Genomic DNA, 27043 nt, shown 5'->3' on the forward strand with positions numbered 1-27043 from the left:
TCTGGGCAAAGACTTTGTAGGTCTTGGTGTTAATGGGAATCAAGTCAGACCAGCAAAACTACCAGCCTGCAGGGCCTTTGGTCAGGCCAGCCTCTGGGTCCCTGTTCTTTCTTTCCTCATTGTGGGTCTAGGGGGTTTCTAAGGGATTGAAGGGTGTGTCTAAGTCATAGGCTCCCATGACAGGAGCGCAATTCTGTGGAGGGTGAACGGGGCCCGGAGATCTGAGAATTCACTTCAGCTCTGTCTTACCGTGCAAGCCCCAAATCTCAGTTTTCCCATTTGTAAAATGGGCATTGTGATCTTTGCCCCAGAGAATGGTCAAGGATGGCAAAGCACCATACGAATGTCAGTTATGAAAAGGCTAACCCTAACTAAGGCGCCTTGGGAAAGGGATGTTGGATTTGATATGTCATCAAATTTTCAAGGCTGGAGCTAGACTAATGGTATGAAACTTTTTCGTAAAATTCACAAGGTCCTTTTCCAAAAGTCAGAGCTGGAACATAGGGCTGAAGGTCCCTAGGCCTCCAGCCACGATGCTGGTGAAAGCCCCGACCTTGTGTTTTTCATTCAGAATTCTCTGGCATTTACTCAACGGCTTGTGTCCTTCAGAACCGTTCTCTCTGAGCTCCCGGGCAGCTCAACCAGCGCGGGAACTCTGAGCTGCGGAGAGCAGGTACATGTGTGAGAACATGCGTGTGCGTCCATGTGCTCTTGTGCTTCTGCCTGGCAGTCCAGGAATCAAGTGCTTGTCTAATAAATACCAATGCGATCTGAAGACCAGCAGAGCTTCAGAGAGGAAAGGCATGGAGGGAGCTCATCACAGGGCAAGGAGAAAGAACAGTATGGGGCCAGATGGGCTTTAGTGTGCGCTTCAGGCTGTTGGTTCAGGGAAGGCTGACCTCCCAACAGCCTGAGACCACAAGGAGCGACAAGGATCCAAAGATGAGGATGCAAGAGGTCAAAGGCCTGACCCCATCACTTCCTAAGAAGGGAGGGAGGAAGGGAAGGAGGAAAGGAGAGGCCAGCTAACATGCCTTCTCCTACCTTGTCTGGCAGGTAGAGGTTGGAGCTCGTTCATCCTGTTTTCAGAGGTGGGCTCTGCCCCAGCTGCCTCCCTTCTTTGCCCAGAAGGTTCCAAGATGGTGGGTGTGCCTGCAGTGAGCTCACTGGCTCCACTTCTGCCCTGGGTGCTGGGCTCCCTCAGCAGTGCTAACAGCCCAGGACACTCCATCTGTGGCAGTGGACCCAGAGCAACCTCCCACTGCCCTCACTCTCAACTGCCCTCCCCAAGGATGGGAGGATCACCTTGTTCCTGGGGTAAGGGGGCTGAATGCCAGCTCCACCTCTGCCAGTCACTGCTTGGGGACTCCACCTTGTTGAGCCTCAGTTTCCTCTTCTGTCCTACCTCCTCGTAGGATGTTGGGGAGAAAACACTTGGTGGTGGCCAGAGGAGGTCTGTTCTATCTCCCTGCATGGTCCTGGGCTTCCCAAAACGGGGCCTCAGTTTCCCCTGAGGGAAGTTGGACTAGGTCTTCCCCAAGGCTGATTCCCATGCCTCCGGGTGTTCTTATTTCCTGTTTGGTCCAAATATTAGCAGGACTCGGGTGCCCACCCTGTATGGTTGCTCAGAAATGGAAGACATGCCCCAGATGACTCTGTTACAGCCCCAGCATCCTGGGAAAGAGGAAGGCAAGGAGAGAGCTGTAGGATGACCCTGCAGGTGACCCTGCTATACCAAGGCAGCTGAGGCTCAGAGAGGTGAACGTCTTGTCTGAGGTCCCACAGCAAGGAAAAGGTACGGCCAGGACAAGACCTCTCAGGCCCAATAACGTCAAGTTCAGGCTCTCTCCACCCCAGCTCTTTGCCAATTTGGTGATGTGCCAACATTGGGGACACTGTCACATGAGATGGCAACATCCATTGTTCTCACTGTAATTCAGCCCAGATTCGGGTAGTGCCTCACCTTGCTGTTCTGAGTTGGCAAAAGAAACTATTCAAGGAATTGAGGCCCTGGGAGAAGAGATGGTGGCCCCTGGTACCCCTATTTCAAAACCACTCCCAGTTCAGACACCAGTTCCTCACTGCCTGTCCTAATCTTCCCAGAAGGCCTTCCTCTGTCCCCTGCATCCTCCCAGGTGGGTTTTTCTGATCTCACCAGCCCACAGTGAGTTCTCCAAGCTCCCCTCTCCAGGCTCCTGGGGCCACTGGCCATGGCTCTGACCATCACAACCCCTTGCATCAATAGGTACATACCCACTGTGCAAGGTTAGGCATCTGCTCCCACCCCAGCACCTCTATTCCCAGCTGCACACTAGGCTCCACGAGGGTGGGGAGGGGTTGATCAGGAAGTTCTGGCTGACTTCTGTAGGTGTTTGTGGTCCTCAGTGCAGGAAAGTCCTTTTTGTTAATCATTGTCTACATGGCAGGGACAGGCTTGCCCAGAATCCACTCTCTGGCATCCTGGAGGGTGGGAGAAATGTCCACGGTGGGTGTCCGGTGTGATATGAACCTGGGAATTCCTCAGAAAACACGTCCCAGTTCAGTTCAGTGGTTCCAGGGGCTTGGGGTTCCCGCCTAGGACTATGGTCTCCTGGGTCCTGTCCAGCCCTAGCATTCAAAGTCCGCAATGCAGTCAGCACCTTGGACAGCATCTTACTTTAGAGTAGTAGCTGAAGACTCTCCCAGACAGTTCTCTTTGAGTCCTTTGATATGGAAAAGAGCTGCTCACACTGCATTGGGCCCAGGGAAATGAAGTCAGGAAGCCAGGGCATCTCTCCAGAGTGTGTTTCTCCTGAGGAGGGTTCTCAGGGGGGAAGTTTGAAGCATAACTAGCCCAATGAGACTCCTAGTCCAGACGTTAAAGAAGTAGCAATGAGCAGGAGGCTGGGCCCTGAGGTGGGCATCCTTAGTCTCAAGGAAAACTCCAAGCCCACCCTTGGGGGGCAGCCAGAACAGAGGGGATACTCTGCACACAGGTCTAAGATTTCCTGTGACACATCGGGAGTAGTGGATGCATAATGGGTGGGCTGTCTGCTCAGCTGGACCCTCAGGCCCACAAAAAAGCAAGAAGGTATTTACATGGGTGCTGTTGAAGCGACAAAAGCAAGCTCTCCTTCCCAGGCCTGGGGCAGGAAGACAGGTGGATGGTCAGACAGCTGGGGACTGGCAGGCTAGGCTGGGGCTACAGTTGTCTGAAGAATAGTCCGTTGGTTTGCAGAGACCCAGCTGCTGTTGGGAGAAGCTCACTGATTGACTCTTAGAAATGGACGCATGTCTACAAGTCCAACAGCCTTACCATGGAACCCCAGAGTCCCTGGCAGGAAAAGGTTGGGAGGGAGTTTCAGGTGAGTGGGGGTTGCTGGGGGATGGTCTCGTTGGGCCCCTCTGGCCATCTTCAGAGGGGCTGAGAGGCTATCGCCCTCAGTGATATGTGTTATAAGTGCTTGGCGCCTGCCTGGCTCCGAGGGTCAGTGACGGTCATAGGCAGTGGCGGCTGCAGGTGGGGCAGCCCCTCGGGCAGCGGCGCTGTAATAGTATGGGGAGCCTGCGAGAGACAGAAGAGAGCACAGAGTTCGAGGGTGACCTCGTGCCCCATACCTGGGGTCCCCTTTCCACCAGTGTCCCCCACCCCTGCCCCTTCCTCCCTCCCAGCCAGTCCAGGCCAGTCTGTCCCAGTCTGTTCCCCAAATTGCAAACCTGATCAGGGTTGCTTCCTGCTCACAAGATTTCAAGGCCTCCTCACCGCCTAGAGCTGGAGTGGGCAGACTGGGGCCCTCAGGTCAAATCCTCCCTGCCGCCTATTTCAGTAAACAATGTTTTACTGGAACTCAGCCTTGCCCATTTGTTCCCTGTGCTGTCTGCAGATGCTCTCATGCAACTACAGAAGAGCTGAATATTGCAACTGAGACCACACAGGCTGCAAAGCCTTAAACTATTTACCATCCAGCCCTTGACAGAACGAGTTTGCCAACTTTTGACCTAGAGGATGGAAAGTCATCACTTCTCAGTTTGCCCTGTGGATATGTCGGGACCTAGCTCCGCCGACCTCTCTGGATTTACCTCCTACAACCGCTGCTTCCCACTCCACACCGCTCACACATCACACTCCGGTGAAATCAGACTCTGCAGGCGTCTCACACAGACCCTAATGCTAATAGTAACTACCACTGGATGAGCATTTCTTCTGCCCCACACCGCAGTGTCCTTCACATGTGTTGTCTCACTTCAACCTACAGGGCAGGTGAGTCGGCCCATTTTATCATACTCTCTGCCCCTGTGCCTTTTCCCACCCTCTGCTTCCTGAAGCCCCTTGCCCTGAGCTCACACTCTGCCGCAGCCTGGACCATGTGCTCTTATCACCTCTTCAGTTACTTCTTCCTCTGCCCGTGGATAGAGAGAGAGCCCCACAAAGGCAGAGGCTGGACGCTGCTCTTCTTGGCGTCTTTAGTCCCCAGTGTGTAACCTGGCATGTGACATGTGCTCACAGCCAGGTTTGTTGAGTCAGTGAACAACAGCACTGAGTAAACGAACAACAGTGAAGACCCCTGCCCGGTCATTCATTTATTTTCTGGCTCTACTGCAGCAAGGGGCAATGCTGCACAAATATCACACACAGACCAATGTTCAGAGTCAGGAGGGGGATTTGAGCTCCGAGAGAAGAGCTCTGGGGAATTCAAGATTATTCTGGCAGGGTCAGGCTTCCTGGAGGATGTGGGTTGGACTGGGTTTGGAGGACAGGAAGATATGGACATGGGAAGACTGAGGTATGTGAGTACGTGGGAGAAGGGCCAGGTGCTGCCCGTGACCTCCAGACAGAGCCAGTGTGAGGGCCAAGCTGGATTCCTCCCACTGTCTCTAGGCTTCATTCTGTGACTACATGACTTAGATGAGGCCTCCAGGAGGCTTATTCTGTGCCCTGACTCCTCCCCAGGGATGAAAGAGTCTGAGGGGAGTCCAGCAGATTCTCAGAACCACAAAGGCTAGGCTGTTGCCTCCTTCTACAGATGAGGAAACTAAGCTCAACAAACCAAAACCATGTGCCCAAAGTCACAGGACCTCTCAGTGCCACCGCCTGGCCTGGATTCAGGACACTTTCCACCACAGTGCAATTCATGGCCTACACAATGCTGGAGGCTGTGTTTATCCAAGTGGACAGCAGTAGGGGTCCTCATTGCCATGGTAGATCAATACATCTCTTGGGGTGGGAATAGTGAGGTTCTTAATTCCCCAAGGGAACCAGCCCATATTTATTCTGAAATCTCAGCCAAATCCAAACTAATCCTGGCAATTCTCCCGGATACCATAACTGAGCACCAAGGCCTGGAGGTGGCTAGTCAGGCTCTATCACTCTTGGCTGAGTGACCTTGAACAAGTGGCTTCACTCCCTTGAGCCTCATTTTTGTCATCTGTAAAAGGGGGTCACAATGGAGCTATATGAGGGCACCATGAGAAAAGGCTGTGAGAGTGCCTTGGAAATAGGCACTTTTCTAAGCCCTTTATAGCCATTAACTCTTTCCATTTCCAAAACCATTCCATCAGGGAGGAACTAGTATTGTCCCCGTGTAGTAGATGAGGGAACTGAGGCGCAGAGAGAATAAGCAGCTTCCCCAAGATCACACAGCTAGTCTGTAATCAAGAGGGCAAGCCGGGGCGGGGAGGCACTCTAGCATGTGCCACAGTGGCCCTCCAAACCCAGTCCCAACTAGCAGATACACTACTTCCTCCCTTTGCCTCCCTGGGAGGCAATATGGCTCAGGCAGCAGTGACAACAGAGGAGGAGCAGGCAGTGCCTTGCTATGCTGTTCCAGAGGCAAAGACGCCAATCCCAGCCTACGTATTCCCAGAGATGCGTTTTCTGATGCCTCCTCTGTGACCTTCTTAGTTGGAGCCCTGACTCAGAGACACCCGTCAGCCGGCCTCCTCTGCTCTCTCTTCTGGGATGGGGACAGCATTAAGACAGTCACCCACAGAGCATCTGCAGTGCTAGCCCTGCCTGCTGCCTGAGCCCAAGCGAGAGGAACGTGTGTGTGTGCCTATGGTGGGGGCATCCCTGCACGCCTGGGCATGGCACGGGAGCAGGAAAACCACAGGAGCTGTCCTCGCAAATGGGCCTCGAGGGACAGGAAATGGAAGTAAGGCTTCTTGGACGATCCTGGCTCAGCCCTCTGAGCTCCCCACTGGCCACCTCTCACCCTCGGCTCTGACTCACTCCCTTCTCGAAGCCTAATCTCTTGGCCAGCCTGTCCTGCAAAATCAAAACTGCTTGCATTTACCATAACAAATAAAAACAGCACCTTACAAAGCACTCTGTCTTTCTGGTGCCCATTAGACCTCCTTCTAGAATAAACTTGTCCTTTTCTTCTGTCATTTTTCCTCTCTAATTCTCATTATCATCAATTTACTTCTTGGCACAATCATTCCAGGCTCCTGCTCACTCTCTCATCCCCTTAGAGTGGCCACAGGCACACCCCATTCTAATCCTAATTGACCACCGCTTTCTTCCCCACGGCCTGCCTCTGTGCCTTCCCAGCCTGATCACCATGCCCTGGCTGGGCCTTGTGTGGACAACCTACAGGCAGTTCCTGCAGAGGAGGCTCAGTGGGGAGGGAAGTTCACCTGAGCAGTCAGTGTGCAGCTTCATTAGGCAGCACTGTCCCTCCACTTTGGTGGTGTTTCTGTGAAGGGGGCTTCAACCAGGCTGGCCAAGGTTGGACAGTGTCGGCAAGGGTGTGAGTGCGTGTGCATGTGCGTGTGTGTGTGTGTGTGTGTGTGTGTGTGTGTAGGGTCTCACCTGTTTCCACAGCTCCCATGGATCTAGCAGGAGCACCATGGAACTGCAGAACAAGTTTCCACACCCCTGGTGCCCTCCCCAGAAATAGTCTAGCTCCCTGGTGCAGTGGGATTCTTTCAGCTTAAAGCCCTGAAGACGCTCTGGGTAAAGGGAAATCTGGGAGATGTGAGTGGGCCTGGAGCTTATTTGCAAGACTATGGTAGAGGGAACCTGGCATCTCACCCATCTTCAGGAAAGTGGGATCCCTGCTCATTCAGGGCTGTGGGCCTCAAGAGAGCATCATATCAGCTCCTTGCTTGAATGAAGCTGCCACTGGCAATCACCCTCACTTTACACCTGAGGCAGCTGAGGCCCAGACTGGTTGATGACCTGACTGTGATTCCCCAGGTCATAGAGCTGGATGGTGCAGGGGCCACCTCTCACGTCTGTAACTGCCCAACATTGTTTAAGCTTTTCCTGTATCTGCAGGGTCTCCTGTGGTATGAGGCCCGCCTCTTCGAGCTAGAAGTCAGAACTCGTTCTCCCAGTCGTGTGCTGCTAGGGCACAGGTATATCACCTAGGCTCTGCCATTTAGACTCCCTGGCAAATGGTTTTGACTGGAAAGGGAGCAGCCCGAGGAGGTGAGTGGGCTGAGGGACTCGATCTGCTCGGATCGCGCAGCAGCCTGGCTAGTGCAGGAGCATAGAGCACAGGGCCCACCGGCAGCAGCAGGAGGCTAGAGCGGCCCCGGGAGTGTGGCTGCGTGTTGTTCCTGGCTGTGTGTCCCGACCCGTGTCTCTTTGGTCCTCCTGGAGGTTCTGGAAGCCCACGATATCCCTCAACAAATTGGTTTTCTGCTTAAACTAGCCAGAGTGGATTCTGTTGTTTGCAACTGAAATTCTGACAGGTGAATACAATAACATGGCTTTCAAAAATTGACCAGAGCTATTCTCATCACATACATAGTCTGTATTTAGGACCCGCAAAGCTTCCTATGGAGGGATGAGGCTGAAGTACCATTGGGACGTAACTGGTCAGGGGATGAGAGCGCCACATCACACGCCGGTTACAAAAATAGGCTCTGGGCTCCGCGTAACCTGAGTCTGAGACCTCATTCTGCAACCTGCATGCTGTGTGACCTCAGGTAAGCTAATTAACCTTTCTGAGTCTCACTGTCTTCATATGTATGTGATGAGATAGTAGTATGTGCTCCCTTGGGCTGCTGAAATGATAAAATAATGCAACCCACATGAAGAGTTTTTGCCTGGTGTCCACACAATTAGCAGGTACTCATTTAGATGGACAGGATTTTGTTTCTTCTTCCTTCTCTCCATACTGGTTCTGGTCCCTCTCAAGGCACTAAGCACCTCCCAGCACAGACACACTTGCCTGAGGCTCCCTCACCTCCAGCCTGGGAGCGACCTGACACAGAGTCTACATCCTTTCCATACCAGAAACACAGCCCGTGCCTGATAACTGGGGATGTGAACTGGATTTCACTTGAGCTTGAGCAGCTAAGGCCTCAGATGCGGTCTAGTCCCACCCTCCCCTTGCCATCCTCTTGGGCTCCAGACCCATCCCTCTGCCCCTACCCCTGCTAGAATCCTGGTTCAGGGAGACCATGGTTAGCCCTTGCCTCCTGAGACTGACAGCTGGGCCTGAGGCTGAGACCCAGGTCTCTCAGGGGGTTTGTTTAAGGAAAAGCATTAGGTAAGTGGAGACATGGCTCCATACTTAGAATTAATTTTTACCAAAACCAAAAAAGAAGTCTGAGACATAGTCCACAGATGAGCCCCTCTGGGAGGCCATAAAAAAGACCCTGGTCTTCTATGAGTGACATCGCCAGACATAGGGATCTGGAGTACTAACCGGCATTGTTCTTTATTGTACCCACAAGTTTTGCATAATATGCCAAAATGCTTTGGGCAGCCTGAGGCCCAAGTACATGAAGGGGTGGTCTATGTGTCTATGTCACGTGTCTGTCCTAATCACCTAATCACGATCGTGACTTCAAGGCCTCCTTCAAAGACCCATGACCTGGCAATTTGAGTCTGAAGGTACCAGGTTCTTGCTTTCTTGATGAAGTCTGTTTTCCAGTCCAAAAATAATTTAGGATCCAAGAATTAATAGGTTCTGACTTAAGCAGGCCTTAGTAAGCTGGACGGACAGACCTGGATGGTCTCTGAGGCTCTTCCTGACCTGTGTAGAATTCCTCAGCTGACTGCTGGGGCAGGATTAGTGTTGTCACTTGCAGGCTCATTGGCTAGCGCTGCCCCCACGTGGTGAGTGACATCTGTCAGCCCTGGGCCCTGGTTTCATGCTCCAGAAATTTGAGCTCCCATTATCACTCGCCAGCTGGTTTCATGTAAGTTAATTTCAACAAAACAAAAGGCTCTCCTTGGCTTTTTGAGGGCTGAGTTACCCCTGCTTGATCTTTGGAGTGGCCAGATATCCTTGATGATGTACACAGATCAGGCTGGCCCCAGCAATGGATAATCTGGGCTCCAACTGAGCTCAGAATGGCATGACTTGGAAGGCCTTCAGCCACAGGGCAATCAGATTCCAAATGGAGCTGGCTCTGCTGATGTCCATGGCAGACATCACTAATCAATCACTAAGCCTCAGAGTCCTTATCAAGATGGGTAGCCACTACCAATCAATCCAAGTCGGCCTCCTCACTGCCTCTTACTTAGAAATTTCTCACTGGAATATTCAATGATTCTTAAGAAATATGTTACTCTTGGGCAGGCAATTTTTCTACATTCCTCTCATTTCTTCAATGCCCTTTTTTTCTGTTTCCATTCTCTGCCATTTTCCCTTATCCACCAAAACCTCTGGGGAGGGATAAGGGTACATGGTGGGCTGCAGTGTGTTTACTGTCTGAAGCTCCCATCACAACCCCCAGACTACCCACCCCCAATCAGTGACCAAAACTCAGGCTGTCAAGGACCCTGGCCCAAAGAGGAGTCCTAATGGGGCAGCTGATGACCCAGAGGCCCCATAGGGCCTCTACCAGTACTCACCGAGCAGCCCCGGGTTGGGGAACCTCCAGGAGTCGTTGTATGAGGGATACTGAGGGTGGCTGTAGGGGCTCCCGGAAAACTCACTCCCTGTATGTGGTGGGTGGGGAGAGAAACAGGAACCAAATGTCAAATCAGGTTTGGAAAATGCCAATGGCATGTGCCTCTTACGTAAACGGCAGGTATTTTTTGTAATCAATAAAGGCAAGTCTGGTCCACATCCTGACTCAGTGGACAACTATCATTGGTATTGTATTTCCCCCTATAACATTTTTCTCAGCAGTGGGAGTACATACTGGCCTCTAACATGTGTACCGTGAAACTACTATGAGCCAGGTGTTCCCTGGGGTTGTTGGACCATTTTACAGGTGAAAGGGTCTCTCACAAAATGACTTTGACCCAAGTTCAAAGCTCCAGGCTGCCTGGTTCTCAGCCCTGACTGAGGCACTCCAGTGCCCCAGTGTGGATTCGATTTCACTTCCCATGTGTTTCCCGAGTGGCTCTGAACTGAGAAGCCAAAGGTGACCTCAACTGTAGTCTGGCCCTCTGTGTGGTAAACCTAGAGGTGGCTGCTCCTTGGGCCTTGGTCTAATGGGGAGGATGAGACACAAACTCAGACCCAAAGCCAGGAGAAGGCAGATGGCACTTGACTGAGATGAAGGGACAAGCCAGAGGGCTGGGGAGCACAGAAGGGGGAGTGGGTGGGGGCCTTGCAGGCACTGGAAAGGTGTGCTCAGGCAGGAACTACAAGCTGGGCCGGGGGGCAGGGGGGCGGGCAGCGCTGGGGAAAAGGGCATAGCAGGCCTGGAGGACGGCTCACTCTTACCCAGCTGCTCATGGGGCAGTGGTTCTTGCATCCAGCCCTTCCCTGTGCTCTTTCTTCAGCCCCACAAGAGCCTGTTTACCACCAGCCAGTCATAGGAAAGGAGTTCAAAATCCCTGCCCTCAAACCTTGCTGTCCTGGCTCTGTAGCAGGAGGGCCCTGCACGTCTTGTCCCTGTGGCTGGGACTCCAGAGGGCCTGGTTTGGGCCTGATGCATAGCAGAGACCTCAATGCCTGGCCCAGGCTGTTGGTAGCTGGCCGTTGACTGGCTTTTTAAGCCACTGGTTACAGAGTTGTGCAGCCCTCCCTGGCAGTGGTGATGGGAGTTATACAACCCCGTGAGACCACCACGGGCCCAAACATGCTTCCATGGAGTCTTCTCAAGGACGCCAAAGGGCCAAAGGGCAGGGGCCTCCAGAAGGACCAACCAGAAGTCAGGACCTGGAGCACTGCTCTTTCCCCAGCAGCCAGGCCCAGATGTAGGGTCCCTGGGGGCTCCACCAGGTTGGGCAGGAACAATAAAGGAGGCCTGAGGGGCCAGCCGCTCCCACCCCTGGGGCCCAGCTAGCCTCCTCCCCATTTCTACAGGCAACCACAGGCAGAGCGTGCGACAGACACACACACACACACACACGCGCGCACATGTGCTCCTCCTCAGGCCTCTCTGGGGGCCACTCCCAGCCTGACAGGCTGAGCCTTCCAATTCTCTGTTTTTTATGCCTCAGTGGTCAGCGTGTCAGGTTCCGGCGTAGGGAGGGAGAGCATGGTGACAGTGCTGGGCCGCAGCAGCCCAGCCTCCGCATATCCATCAGTGCCTCCTCCTCCTCCTAGGGGGCAGGGTGGGGGATCAGAGAGACCGAGCAGCCTGGAGAAGGGGGACAGCCACCCTCCCCTCAGGGCTCCGGGCCGCCCCATCAGAGGCACTTCCTGACAGCGTTGCGCCTGGGCCCAGGGCATCTGCTGGTCAAAGGCTGTCTCTGCTTCTCCATCCAGCAGCATCATGCCTGCCGGCCAGCTCAGCTCCAAGGCCACCTCTTCCGGGAAGCCTCCTGGATCTCCAGCCCCCGGGAGTGCAGGTCTTGGGTTCATTCGGCCAGAGTTTACTGTGTCTGTGTTATCTGCCCTGCACCCCCCACCACCTCCACCCTGCCCCCAAATTGGCTCTCTGATACCTCTTTCTCTGGGAAGCTGCCTCTTCAGATGCACTGAGTTTCCCACAGCACTTACATGGGAGTTTCCTGTGATGCGGAAGTGTCTGCCCTGCAGGTCTGGGTGTGGTTCCTCTCTACACCTGTGTGCTGCCTCCCCCCGTACCCCGCCCCCTGCGTGACGCCCCAGCCACCGAAGACAGTCCGTGTTCCATGAATCACTGCCAACTCGCCTGCCTCTACCTGTAACACAACAGTCTTGCACATAGGTCTGCACGACTCTCTCCCTCACTGCCTTCTAGGCTTTTTCAATTTTATCTCCAGACCACTGAATTTATTTTTTTTTAATGTTTTTTTAATGTTTGTTTATTTTTGAGAGAGAGAGAGAGAGAGAGAGGGAGACAGAGCACGAGCGGGGGAGGAGCAGAGAGAGAAGGAGACACAGAATCTGAAACAGGCTCCAGGCTCTGAGCTGTCAGCACAGAGCCCATCGCGGGGCTCGAACTCACAAACAGTGAGATCATGACCTGAGCCGAAGCCGGACGCTCAACCGACTGAGCCACCCAGGCGCACCCAGACCGCCGAATTTAAAATGGTAACTCCCCCCACCTCATCCCTCTTTCCTGCTTTATTTTTTTTTCCCCCATAGAACTGATCACAATCCAACATATCTTGTTTTTTGTGCTTATCTTTTTAATTCTGCCTCCTCCAGTATGAGGTAAGCTCCATGGAGGCAGGAGTTTTATCTGTCAAATTCATGTCTCCATCCCAATGTCTAGTACAGGGCCTGGCATCTAGCAGGCATTGAAAACTATTTGTTTTTTTTTTTAATGTTTATTTATTTTTGAGAGAAAGAGAGAGAGTGCAAGCAGGGGAGGGGCAGAAAGAGAGGGAGACACAGAATCCAAAGCCGGCTCCAGACTCTGAGCTGTCAGCACGGAGGCCGATGCCGGACTTGAACCCAGGAACTGTGAGATCATGACCTGAGCTGAAGTCGGACACTCAACCGACTGAGCCACCCAGGCGCCCCTAAAATTTTTTTTAATGTTTACTTATATTATTTCTGAGAGAGAGATAGACAGAACATGAGTGGGGGAGGGACAGAGAGGGAGACACAGAATCCAAAGCAGGCTCCAGGCTCTGAGCTGTCAGCACAGAACCCAACGCGGGGCTCGAACCCACAAACCGTGAGATGATGACCTAAGCTGAAGTCAGACACTTAACCGACTGAGCCACCCAGGTGCCCCTGAAAACTATTTGTTGAATGGCTGAATAGGTACTCCCTGGTCAACTAGAGACACAGATGGTGGCTCCCGTCTGTTAGTACCGACGGCCAGGATTCAGGCCAGTTTATCTGATCCACTGTCAGGTTCCACTGACCACACTATCCTGCTCCTCAGCAGAAGATGTGAACCCCGAGGGACCCCCTGCTGGTCTGTTGAGTAGGGGCATGGTGGGCGTCCTCGGCAAGCCCTGCTCTGTGAGATGCCCTGGGAGAGTGAGCATTCTGGGGGAGGGGAGCTTGACCATCTTGGGGCATGAGGCTGACCTGTGGGCGTGGTCAGCCTCCCCCACTCATGCTCTGTCTCTGGGATGCTCCGAGGTGCCACTCAGAAAGCTAGTGTAGGGAGCCCTCGGCCCATGAGATGTGGGGAGGCCGGGTCCTCAACCACCCAGGAAGCTGCCCGTCTATAAACCTGGCCTCGCCTGGCCCCAAAGACGGCTGGGAAGCAGCACACTGCCTAGGTTCAAGCCCGCGTGCTACCACTGAACCCTCAAGTCAGTTTGGCACAGAGGCTGGGAGCAAGGGCTCTAGAGCCAAACTGCCTGGGTTTAAATCCCGAGTCGGCCTCTTCTGAACTCTGTGATCTTCGGCAGAGTTAAGATCATGCAGCCTCTTCATGCCTCAGTGTCCTCCCCAGTAAAGTAGGGGCAACTAACAGATGCCCCTGATCTGGTCATTGTAAAGACTGAATGAGGACTACACAGAGTGCCTGGTGCACAGTAAATGCTCAGCAATGATGACAATATCTGAGACCGGCCGCCAGAGCCTCCCTGGCATCCAGAATCTCATTTAACCCTCCTGACGATCCTGTGAAGCTCACAGGTGGGTGCAAATGTCTGCATTTTACATGTGAGGAGACGGAGCCTCAGGAAGGTGGGGGGTGGAGGGCGGGCTCCCAAACGGGCGTCCTGCCTTCCAGCCCAGGACCCTCTGCCTACGTGACCTGCCCTCCCATTTTGGCCTCTGTCTCTCTTGTTTTCGAGGCCCTTGTCAGCTGAGTTTCATTTTCACTTCTCAGGAGCCATGGTGCAGAGAAGGAGGCCTTGTCCGTAGGGCTCACTGAGTCCCACCTGCTGCTGGCTTCTCCGGGTCTGGAGGCTCCAACCTCCTGCTTCATCTCCCTGCTTAAATTCACCACCGACACGACACCCCGGGAGCATTCACCTTCTTTCCTTTCAAACTTCACAACAGCAGCTTAGAAGAGGGAATCTTGCCCAACCAGGAGAAGGTCTGGGGAAAGCACGGGGGGTACTTTCTGGCATGCAGCGGGGAGCATGTGAGCCAGGATAGATAGGATGTTGATATGCAGAGGGGAGGCAGGGCATTCCAGGCACAAGCAGAGGTCTGGGGTGGGTCTGGTCAGAGTGTGAACCTCTGCACGGCCAGGTCATCGTGAGGCCCCGGCGGAGGCAAGTCGCAGAGCAGAGCTGGTGGGGCAACAACGCTGTGCTTTTCTCCCATTAGAGCCGGTACCCAGGGAAGACCAGGCAGTGCCAGAATCTGGAGGACAGCGGGAGAAGGGGAGCCTGCGGTCAGGGAGACCAGCCAGGTGACGGCAGCCACAGTCCAAACAAGCGGGAACAACCACATGGCTACAATAACCATAGGTACAAAATGATGCTCCTTGGGGCAGAAAACGGAAGTCCCCAGTTCTGGCTCATCCTTAGGACCCTCAGCTACCCTCCGGCTAGCTGGCCACAGACACAGATCACACAATAAGCACCTGCTCAGATGGTAGCTACCCTTGCAGTGAGCGTAGCTATCATGTATAAACATGTTGAATCACTACGTTGTGCACCTGAAACAAATGTAACGTTGTGTGTCAGCTACACTCAAACACAAAAATGAATTGAAAAAAATAATAAAAACCTTCTCTTATGACTGCACAGCACAAAGGACAGCATGGGCCCCTTGTCTCATTCCACTAACTTACCCATGCTTTTGGCACTTCTCAAAAATACCACCCCCTTCAACTGGGAAACCTTTACTTTTTATGCATTAATAGGAAAGTCCCTATGAGGCGGAATGGGTGCCAGCTCATCTCATGTCCAGGTGGCCGTCACTCAGTGGCCAGTGACACCTCCATCTGGAAGACACGCGGCACATGGGCCCTCCTCAGAGACAGCTCCTGGCCTGTCTGGAGGTGGTCACAGATAAGCCCCCAGGAACTCTCACCAACCAAACACATCATCATCTTCTCCATCTCGGACCTCCTGGGAGGGAGCGGTCCCAAGGGGAAACCAGGATGGAGTGAGAGCAGAGTTGGAGTCAGCACTGCAGGTTGGGCCCCTGATGCTTTGTGGGAGCAGAAAGTAGGCAGGGGTGAGGGAAGGCGGGCCCACAGGTGGGTGTGGACATTCCTGTGGGAGGGCCGGGCTCTGCACTCAGCCCTTCCCTTACTGGCTGCGTGGCCTTGAGTAAGTGATCGAACCTCTCTGGGCAGAGTCTCCTCATCTTGAATATGGGCCTAAGAAAAGCACCTGTATCATAGGAATGGTGAGAGGGAAACAAGATGATGTTACTGGGAGAACAGAACTTCCCTCTACCCATACCTGGGAGTCTGAGGAAGCTGGGGAGAGAGGGAGGAGGAAGAGTCTCTTCTAAAAACCGAGAAGGCCCTGAAAGGAATTTTACAACATTCACTGAGCTCTTGAATATGCAAAAGAAAGCCCATACTAGTTTAGGAGTGGAGTTTAGAGACCCAAGTGCTGTGCATGAGAAAGGACCTGTATCATGGGAGGTTCTACTATTGAGAGGGATAAAGGGAAAAGAGGATGTGTATATCCCATCACGTGTATGTGGAGGGTAGAAGGGTGAAGAACATTTAAGTGGGGGTCTAGATTCCCATTTTAAATCATCCGTATTGGGGGCTGGAACCCTTCCCCCATTTAAGCCCGCCGCATATCCCAGTGCCTTTCACGACTAGGTTGGTGATTTCTCCGTACGTGGAAATCAAAGGAGGTGGCTGAGTCCTGTGGTTTGGTGGCCAGAGGGGTTGACACGAAGGACGTGGTCCAAAAGCAACATAGATCACAGAGCCCAAGAATTCTGTGACGTCAGGAGGCCTGAGCCATCGTGTGCAACAGTGAGCCGCCCCTGGAAATGTGGCAGAAGTCTAGGGGAGGACAGGACCTTTCCACGAGGCAGGGAATGAGGGTTCGAGTCAAGCTTACTTGGTCTCCAGGTGCCAGAGACACCAGCTGGCTGTTGTTGGCATTCTGCACCGGGTAAGGCAGTGGTGGGGCCCGAGGGGGCAACTGCCTGGGCAAATGCAGGGAGGTGGGACCAGGCAGATGGGACATGGTGGGACTCTGGGGCACCTGAAGCAGATTGCCCCCTCCTCGGCACTGTCAGCAGGACCAACGACAGAGGGCTGGCCCCTTTCAGGCTCCCACCCAGGGCCACACCCAAATGTATGCTCCACCTTCATCTCTGCCCAGAGCTGTCTACCCTGGAGAAGACGACAAAAAATGGCCTTTAGAGTCAGACAGACCCACGGTCCAGGCCAGACTCTGCCACCCACAGGCTGGGTGGCCTTGGGCACGTGAATTTCTCTCCTGTGCTTCAGCTTTCTCATCTGTAAAATGGAGGGAAGGAAAATCTCTATTTCTGAAGCTCGTGGAGATCGGCTGACTTAATGGTGACAGATCTTTGCACACCCTCCTGTGGGAAGGATCCGGTGCCTCCTCATCACTGATGGTAGAGAAAACAAATTCGGTCGTCCCTGCTCCCACCCCAAACCCTCTGACCACAGCCCCGACTGCTGAAAGAGGCCCCTGACACACATCAAAAGTCCTTCCAAAGCAGAATAAAGGTGAGGAATATATGTTCTTCCCTCAAAGACTCAGAAAGGAAGCAGAGGCTTGAGACATTTAGGATAAATGGTGGGCATCCCCCCAAACAATGCTGTCTTCCAAGTACAGAAGAACTAGCGATAAAAATCAATGAGGTAACTAGTAGCGAACATGTGTTTTCCCGGAGAGTCCGGAGCCAGGAACACTGTCAGCATCAGAGATGTTTTGTTTCTCCTTGGCTAAAAAGCTCAGAGACGGCAAGAAAGTCGAAGTTTCCTAAAATTCTCAGAAGTGACAGGTAACCGGCTCAGTGTAGCTCTTAATTAACCCAAAACGACACCTGCCAGATGATGGGGATTTGCAGAGCTCGCCGGGGGCCGACCCCATCTGCAGATGGTGGGCTCCCACCTCTGCTCGAGACCTTGGCTGGCTGTAATTAACATACGGAAAGTCTTTCAAAGTGACTTCGCGGCCAAGTTCTATTTCTGAAGGATTGAAACTGGGCTTTGAGAGAAAATCTTTGCAGAGGAGGAGGAGGAAGGAAAGACCTGAAAAGGACCGTGAGATTTCTCCAGCTCCTCCCCATGGTTTTGTAGAACCGCATGATGTGCTGTGGCTTGAGGGGCTTGAGGGTCAGTGGGTACTCGGTGCGTTGCTATCTATAGTCAGAGAGATGATAACTGCAGCATCCCACACGGGCACAAACTCTCAAATATATATATATACTCTATAATTGTATATACATTGTATTACTATCCTAGGTATTACATGTGTAACATACATGTGTATACACATAACCTATATATATATATATATATATATATATATACACATATATACGTGAATATAGACATGTACATACATACACATGTGTATACATCGATGTGCATGTTGTGCACACACACTGAAGTCTGGGGCTCTGTCAAAGCCTCCCTGAGTGATTCTGACCAAGCCCCTTCTCACCAAGCCTCAGTTTTCTCACCTGTAAAGAAAGTGTGTGCCGCAGAGATTTAAATAACTGACCCCAAAGGGTGTTCAGCACTAACACTTTCCCCTTTCCTACTCTCACTGCACCCACCCCCAGATGGGCCCCCTTGAAGGCCAAGGCTTCTCAACCTCCCTCTCTCCAGAGCAAGACCTTCGTGGACTCCCAACAGGGAAAGGAAAACCCGAGCCAACTCAGTAAAGGTCAGCCCTGTCAGCCCAGACAGCCTGGTACACAGAGCATCGATCCATTCCTGGGAAAAACCTCTTCTCCCACCAGCTCAAGCCAGCCACGAAGGCCTTCAGAAAAACAGAGAAGAGAAAAACCGAGAGAGAGGGCAAGTGTGAGAGAGTGAATGCTGAATGTGTCTCACTTCTGTTTCTCAAGAGAGCCGTGGGCTTTGCAATCAGACAGAGACTGGGCTGGAGACCAGGGCCGAGCCCTGGTTCTCTGCCACCGACTGGCCTTGAGGCAGCTGAGTGACCATTCTGAACCTCAGCTTGGTCCTCTGTTGTGCCGTTAGCTCGACTCCTGCTGTCTACCGCAAGAACCTGAATGCAAGGGCCCTTCGGGGAACTCAAGGGAAACAACCCCACTGTCGCATTACAGCACCTCCACCATGGGCTACAGGGTGCACAGCAGACCCCACCAGCTGGCCGTCGTCAGAGGCAGGAACTGGGGCCTTCTGGCCACGTGGGGCCAGTCAAAATATACTGATGGTCAACCCAGTGTTTGAAAGGGGCAAGTGTGTCATCAGTCACAAGCAATTTACAACCATTGTCTTGTCCCCCAAGGCTGACTTCCCATCTTCCTGTAACCTGTCTGGGCCCCTGTAGACATTTCAATTTGAGACACTTGGCTATGCTATGGCATGTTTGGAGCAGTTCTGGGTCAATTTTAATCTGCTCACCCGCTGTGGTATTATTCCAGAATTCCGTCTCCATGCCCTCATCTAAGCAAACAACGGGCAAGACAATGTGCAGTGTGCAAACTGCTCTTGCAGCCTCTCTAGGGCACAACACCTGATTTGTGTGCGTGGGGGGTGGGGAGGCAAGGGAGTTCCCAGTCTCTGGGGCGCCTCACCCGGGAGTGCCCACAGGCAGCACAGTTGTGATGACAAAGCCGCAAGACGATGACCAGAAGCTCCATGGTGCCATTCAAGACCCTGTAGGGTCTGGTCCCAGTGAGCTTCTGAGCCACACCCCCCATTCCCCGCTTGCCCCAAAGACCAATCGCCAGTCCCCTGATGCTCCACGGGGCCCATCGCCATCCACTCATGCTGTGCCTTTCATCTGAAATACCACCTTCCTCTTCCTCTTCGTGTCTAATCTCCCAACTTGTCAAGACCCAGCTCAAATACTGCTTTCTCCAGGAAGCCTTTCTGGAGTGACCGTGCCAGCTGAGAGCATTCCCCCACTTTCCTCTGAATCCTCAGCCCCATGGTCCAGAGCACTTCCTGCCCAGACTTGGGGTAGTTGTGACCCTGTCTGTTGGTGAGTCCAGCTCCTCCTCGAGGGCGTGAACCAAGACGATCACCAAGTGATCACCAAGTGATCACCAGGACTAGCAGATCCTGGCAACCTTCCCTGCCCCCAGCACAGGGCCCCACCCACAGCATAAATGCACCGCTCCTTCCTTAGGCCAGCTCCTATGGGTGTCAGACCTAACCGGGTCATGGAGTCATGCTAGAAAAGCAGTAGTAAAACTCTGGTTCTTGGTCTTTGGTAGAAGCATGAGACAGACAGAGGAAGGCAGCAAAACACACAAGGAAAGGGAAGTGGGCTACGTTTGTTGCAGGGGCCAGGGTGCAGGTCCCGTGGGGGAAAGGAGCCCCGGATGGGTGCTCTCCTGAGGGGCTGGGCTCCCACCAGGCCTGGCCAGGCCTCTCTGACACACAACAATGGCACCGAGTTTGGCTCCCTGCAGGAGGGTCTAAGAGAAGTGTGGTTCTTGCTATCATTTTGCTTTGGTGTTTTTAAAAGGCAAGAGCAAAACCCACTGGTAGTTAAGAGCTCAGAAAAGAGCAAGAGCAAACTGCATTCCTTGGGGCTGCAGCTGGGCTGGATAACTAGGAAGGTTTTTTTCCTTACCACTCCCTTGGCCATCGGAAGATGCTCAGTCTGGAAACCTGAAGGTTCTCTTCGAGTGACCTTGCCAGAAGCCCCCATTCCATGACCTAAACTTCGAGGCTCCAGATTCCGCAGAATTCAGCTGGCGTTAACACTGAATCGTATCCACCCCCCACCCCAAATCCAGTTCACGTATCTGTCATGGATGTCTAAAAAACTCATTACGATTTTGGTAAATCTATTCAATTCAGCACTGACAGTGGCCCTACTCCATTCAGAGCTCTGTGCTTAGCCCCCGGGAGGGTCTCATACTCCAGTTCTCAGGAACTCCTTGCATCTAAGGGGTTCTTAGACCCTGAACTAGAAATTTGGGTACAAGAAAAGGGCAATGTGAGTTTAAAATCGGAGAGGAAGTTAGAATTTATTCTAGCTGGGGTATTCAGGAGGGCTTCCTGTAGGAAGTGGCTGAGAAGTGGGCCTCAGTGAACATTCATGCTTCATCATTTAGTAGGTTACCAAAACCTGTCTCTATGTACCTCCTGCCAGCCCTGGCTGCGTTCAAAAGAGTCAAAGTGTGAGGCCCGCATCACCAGGGAAGGGAACCTGGGGGTGAGGTCAGTCTCCCAAACAGGAGGCCAGTTTAGCAGGACGCAGCGTGTCCTGGCATGGGACAAGCCACAGAGGCCCAACGAGGCAACTGCTAATGTAGCACACTGCCCAATAAACCCCAGACACTTTTGGGGCACCTGGGTACCTCAGGCGGTTAGTCCAACTTCAGCTTAGGTCGTGATCTCATGATTCATACGTTCAAGCCCTGCATCAGGCTCCACACCGACCATGACAGCCTGCTTGGGATTCTCTCTCTCTCTCTTCCTCTCTCTCTGCCTCTCCCAGGCTCATGCACTTGCTCGCTCTCTCTCTCAAAATAAATAAATAAACTTAAAAAAAAAAAACAACCCAGAAACTCTTTAACTGCTTGGAAACACATCGCGATTTTTGTTGTTTTTTTTTTAATTTTTTTTTACGTTTATTTATTTTTGAGAGACAGAGAGAGACAGAGCACAAGCGGGAGAGGGGTGGAGAGAGAAGGAGACACAGAATCGGAAGCAGGCTCCAGGCTCTGTGCTGTCAGCACAGAGTCCAACACGGGGCTTGAACTCACGGACTGTGAGATCATGACCTGAGCCGAAGTTAGATGCTCAACTGACTGAGCCCCTTTTATTTTTTTGTAATTAATTGTAAACGGCGGGCCTGATGTTCTGCACAGGCCCTGACAGCAGCAACACAGCCACACCGTGTTGATAGCAGAGGGGATGGGAAGACCGTGGGCTTGCAGCCGGCCAGTCCCTGTCAAAGCCCCTCAGCCACTTAGCTGAGTGGCTTGGAGAGGTCACTTTACCTCTCTGAACCTGACTTCCTCATTTGCTACATGGTATTACAACACTAAATAATACTGGTGCATGTCAAAGTCCTGTGGGAATCAAAAGCATTCTACAGATGTGAGGGGCTATTTAATGCTTAACTCAGTCTTCGGCACACAGCACATGCTCTGTGTGATTGTTGAAAAAATGGATGCACTCACGCTTATTTTCTTAATAAAAATTGTATTTCTAGGTAGATTCCTCATATTTCAACAAGTGCCCCAAATACTTGATTGCAGAGAAAGTCTTCACCTAGGAGTTAGGCCCCTGATCTCATTCTGTCTCTACCACAGTGTGACCCTGAACATGGCTCTTTCAGGTTCACCTAGCCTCAGTTTCCCCAAATGGACAATGGCGGGGTGGGACGTAGACAAGACTGGGTTCCAATCTAAATACTTTTTCTTCCCAGACTCCTTTGCTTGCTCAAATGATGAGTTTAACGCCGTGCCCTTTTAAAGTGTTCTATGAGGGCTTTTTGGGGGCAAATGGACAATTTCCACCAGGCTGTCTATAAAGCTGAAACGAGTCCCCAGCCCTTATTATCGGCTCCCAGACTCAAAAAATGGCTCAAGCCTCCTCCAGCTCAGAGGCCATCTAGCCTCTGGGCACATTCCCAGGGCCTTCAGGGACTCTACCTCTCAGCCCAACGTCAGCCCAAAGCTGACTTACTCTTCTGTGGTCTAGACCTTGGCCTGTCCCTCAGAGCAGCCAGGGGTCCTCCCCGGAAGAAATCACCTCCCCCTGGCTGGGCCCAGCTCCATGCAGAGGCCCGCGCATCCTGCCGCTGACTAATGAGAGGGAGGTGATGGTGTCATACCTTGCTGGGAAGTCACAGTGCTAGTCCCGACCTGAACCGCCTGCCATCAAATTTTAATGCTGCTGCTGACATATTTATGGAAAGCCTCACCAAGTGTTTGCGAGGAGACCAGACAAGATTTACCTTCACAATTACTACCACGATGCGCAGGCTTTGCTGTGCCCTGGGAACTCAGTAGCACAGAGGCCCTGAGCACCACTGCGCCCGGAGGAATACACTCAATTCCACACACCTTTCCTACCCCTAGCACGCAGGGCCTGGGGCCTGGGGAGGCAGAGATGAATCAGACACGGTCCCTGCCCACCAAGAGCCCACAGTCTGCAGGAGGGGGAAACATACACATAAATTACATGGGTCCTGGGTGGTTGGGGACCAGTGCAGGGGTACAGGTAGAGACGCAGAGAGGCAGGCTAGGCTGAAGAGGGGGAAGGGAGTTACTTTGCTGTCAGAGGCAGGGTTAGGATTGAAGCCAGAGACCAGGGCTCTGAGGGGCCATTCAGCTGCTTCACCTCTCCTGGTAGCTTCTCTGCCTGGGAGGGCTTCCCAGGCTCTCTCTATCCCTCCCTCACTGCTGGCACCCAGACTCAGCAGCCCCATCCTTTGGTATCCATGCCCCCCATTGCATCCTTGGGTGCCCTCTCCTGTGCCCAGGAGCGGGATGCAGCCTCCCAGCTCCTCACTCCTCCTCATTGTGTCAACCCCCCACCTTTGTCTTTCACTTGTATTGCTTCCCCAGAGCGGAGCTGCCCCGAGTGCAGGGATGATGTGCAGTGACCCAGGCCAGTGGTTCCCGAACCTTGCTGCCTGTTAGAATCATCTGGGGAGTTTTGAAAAACCCAGGTGACCAGGACATACCTCATCCCAGTTGAATCGGCCTCTCCGCGGTGGGGCCAGATATCAGGATTTACCCAAACTTCAGAGGTGACTGCAACATGCAGTGAGAAGGAGCACCAGTGGATAGCGACTTGAATGTAGCCACGTCAGCATCACTGGGGAGCTTGTTCAAATGCAGCATCCTGGGCCCTACTCTGGGCTTACTGGACCAGAATCTACTCTGGGAGATGATCCCCAGCTGGCCTTGTGCAGTCAAGTTCAAGAAGCACTGCCCCACATGAAGGAGTCGCCCAACAGCCCCAGGGGCACACAGGTGTCTAGTCCCCAGGTCCTAAGGAGGCCAACCTCTAATTACACTACGAAGGGCTTGGCTGGTGTGGCTGAACTCCAAGCAGGTCATTGGGCAGCCATCACCACTACTCAGTGAGCTGATAAGGCACAGGTTCTGCGGGGGGAGCTGAGTCAGGACTGCCCCTCAGGCCAGTCTCACAACTCTAAGGACCAGGAGGGAGTCTCTTCTCTACCCCAAACTCAGTTCAGGCCTCAGTTTCCCCAGGAGTGTACTGAGTGGATCAGCCCTGAAGTTGGCTGTGCTGATGGAGATCTCTTCTTTCTTAAATTCAACCGACATGTTCATCTGTGTCCTCTGTGACCAGCCCACAGACCTGGCTGAGAGGCGTCTTCTGGGGGGAACAAGCTAGGGGGGCAGGAGAAGAGGGGAGAGATCCTTGGGGGCTAAGGAAGGAAGAGTCGAGAAGCCTCCTAAGGGAGCAAATGCAGGGCTAGGTGGGGGAGCACCACAGATGTGCTGGGACATCCCGTCTGTGTTGACCTTGACGCAAGGCACACAGCAGCTCGTCCACTTATCCACTGACTTATTCCTCAGCTATTGACTGAGTACGTACTAAATACCTGGCACTGTTCCAGACACCGAGGATACAGCCATGAACAACACAGATAAAAGACCTTGCCCTCACAGAGCTCCTATTCTAGTGCTACAAACAGACAATAAACAAAACAAATAAGTAAAACTACATCATATAGCATGTGTTATGGGGAAAACATAAAGAGGTAAAATTTTAGATAGACCGGGTAGGGATGGCTTCACCAGAAAGGTGACTTTTGAATAACAAGCTGAAGGAAGTGAGAATTAGCTATGTGGATATCAGAGGGAACAGCAAGTGCAAAGGCCCTGAGGCAGGAGCGCAGGCAGTGTGTTGGAAGGGCAGTGAGGAGGTCTGCATGGCGGGAGAGGAGAAGCAAAGGGGAGGAGGTAGAAGATGAGGTGAAGGAGGGAAGTGGGGAGGGAGAGATGATATAAGGATTTTGGCTTCTACTCTAAGTGAGCAAAACAGGGACATGTCCTGACTCAGACTGTGATGGCTTACTCTGGCTGCCATGTTGGGAATGGACTAAAGGGGCAACATTGGCGGTGCGGAGGCCTGTAAGGAGGCTACTGCAAAGGTACTGAAAGACTGCCCTATCCACAGAGTGGTCCCTTCTGGCCACTTGGGGAAGAAGTGCCACGAGGCCAAGAAGGGCCAGGCTGTATGGTCACGCAAGCAGATGGTCAGCTGGCCAAAGCCAAGGACACTTGGGGAATAAGGCCAGATGTGGGCTGTTGGTGGAAGGAAAAGTACCTGGCTCTGTATGACCTCGGGCCAGCCCCTTCCACTCAGTCTCTAACAAAAGCGATAACCAAGGGTACCCACAACCAAGAGGTTGTGACAAGGATTCCAGGAGAGTATGCACGTACCAGCCGTGGGTAAACTGAGAAAGGCTGTGGCAGCAGGAGGCATTCCTGCCGGGTCCTGCCACATACCAGGAACGCAGCAGAGCATCGCACCCCAATTCTCCACTAGGGGGAGCCTGGGCAATTCTTCCTAGAGCAGAAATGCAGTTTGCAGGCATCCATCCGTTCTCATTCAGGGAACTTAGGATGTCTCCAGGACGGCCTCTGGGGTGGGAGTGAGTGTGCCCCTGAACTGTCCTCATAGTGCCTGAGACCCTGTGGTTGGAAGGACTTGTTCTCTTCAAGAGCCCAATAGCAGCTATTGAGAGATTGGTGCATAACAGCCCTAAAGTTCCATCAGGCTCATGCCATGGGCCCCCAATAAACAAACCAAAGACTGGATGGAAAGAAAAATCCACATGGAAATGAAAGTCACAGTTGGCTGAAGGCGTTTGGTCTGAGGTACACAGGTTGGATGACCTGGCACATATTTGCATATTTTAGTTCATCCTGGCACATATTTGCATATTTGTTTTTTTTCCTTAGTCCACGTGTTATTAAATGTGGCTTCTAAACCTTTACTGAGCATCTGCTCTGTCCCAGGCTCTGTGCTGAGCAGTGGGTGGTGCTGGGATGCGGCAGGGACTCAAGCTCATGAGCCTGCTTCTGCCCCCCAGACAGCCAGGAGCCAGCTGGGGTTTTGGATTTCTCAGCATCTCTCTTACCTGTGTTTGTTTACCTGAAAGCTCAAAAGGCCCAGTGAGATTCCCTTAAAACAGACAAAGGGGCAGGCAGCCATGTAAGGATGAGTAGGTTGTTCACTGCATAAGAGCTACCAGCTGATGGACTGAAATCCATCCCGCTGTCCACTCACCAAACCCTGCCATTTGGCATGGGGCCGCATCTGGCTGATGGCGAGGAAGGAGCAAGCTCTTGAGAAACAGCATGAGGGAACTTCAAGATAAGCCTTGTGGCTCCCCCTCTTTCTCCTGCAGTAGCTTCTTCATTCTGCTGTCACAGATCAGGAGGGGAACATAAGAATGGATACTGGGGATCCCAAAGACAGTCACACCCGGGCCCACCGGGTTCTCTTCCTTCACACGTTTATTTAGTACTGAGGATGTGCCAAACCCCGTAAGAGCGTGATTCACCTGCAAGGTGGTGTCCTGGTGCTTTTCTCAGAAGTAGACCCGGCTCTCAGCGCCCTGCGCTTTCTCCTGTTAAAAGGGCTCTGGAGCAAGCAAGACTGGACTGTCCTGGCCCTGCCACTTGGGCAGGTTCCTCTGTATGAGCGGAGGCCTCAGCCTCCTCCTCTATGAAAGAGGGTAAGATCGACACCCGCCCCGTGGGGTTCTTGTGAAGGGCAAGCAGGCTGGGAAGTGACCAGCACACGGAGGTTCTCACTACACGTCAGCTACTAACTACTAGACAGCAGAGCCTTCTCCCTCTCTCTTACCCTCACGACAGCCCTGAGAGGAACACCATAAAGATGTCCCCACTATAAAGATGCAGAGACTGAGGTCCAGAGAGGGGAAGGTGGCTTGTCCCAAAGGCTGGTAAACCTGGAGGCAGGACTGAGGCCCAAGGGTGTGGAGTCCGGTCTAGGACACCCTGCCCAAAGCACACACCGTCTGATCCCCCTGCCCAGTTCTCCAATATGGCTGAAGGAAGTCCATGCAGAATTTGCACAGAGCTGTTCCAGGTGTGGGGGAGGGGCAGTCCTACGTTAAGTCAGACCGGGAAGACAAAGAAGGAAGAGCAAGGCAGGATTTGAATTGGCTCCTTGTGGATGTGCACGTGGGGGAAGGGGCCCAGAGTCCCCACTCTCAGAACCTGCCAGCAGGGAGGGTCCCTGCGTCCCAACGGGGCCCTGAGTCAGGGGGCCACAGCTCCACCCTCCCTCTCTCCCATTGCCCCAGTCAAGCCCAGGCTGGTGGACCTGAGCATTGGCCAGCCTCCCCCACCAGCCCACCTGCCTACTTGCCTCCTTCGGCCGGCAGGCACGGTGGCAGGCCCTGCCTGCTCCCTGGGGAGCCCGCCGCCAGGCCTGATGGCGCTGACGGAGGGAGGGAGGCCGCCAAGCTGTCAGTCTGGAGGTGCCCCTCGGAGCCCCTCCCGGCTGGAGCGAGGAGGGTGGGCCGGCGCTGGAGCCAGGCTGTCAGGGCCTTCACGGAGACGAGGCCGGAGAGGCGCTGCCTGACAGCTCGCCCACCGAATTAGGACCATTTGCATGCTAATTTCCAGCACTCTAACGGGCTGGCAGGCTGGCTGGGGTGTGTAGAGTGTGCAGAGAGAGGCGCCACGGCCTCCCTGCCCGCGATGGAACAATGCTTGACTGATCTAGC

The 27043-nt window shown here is 53.1% G+C and overlaps 1 protein-coding gene across 1 annotated transcript in view; it reads right to left on the reverse strand.

The window, feature by feature from the left end:
• Window positions 1–407: 407 nt before the first annotated feature.
• The window catches only part of PAX5 (paired box 5), a 191344-nt gene continuing 164708 nt past the window's right edge, over window positions 408–27043 (reverse strand). Inside the window, 2 exon segments of the mRNA XM_030292748.1 lie at window positions 408–3544; window positions 9794–9880. Coding sequence (XP_030148608.1) covers window positions 3468–3544; window positions 9794–9880 — 164 coding nt within the window. The 3' untranslated portion in view covers window positions 408–3467.

This window comes from Lynx canadensis, chromosome D4 (assembly GCF_007474595.2).
Source record: "Lynx canadensis isolate LIC74 chromosome D4, mLynCan4.pri.v2, whole genome shotgun sequence".
NCBI classification, from domain to species: domain Eukaryota; kingdom Metazoa; phylum Chordata; class Mammalia; order Carnivora; family Felidae; genus Lynx; species Lynx canadensis.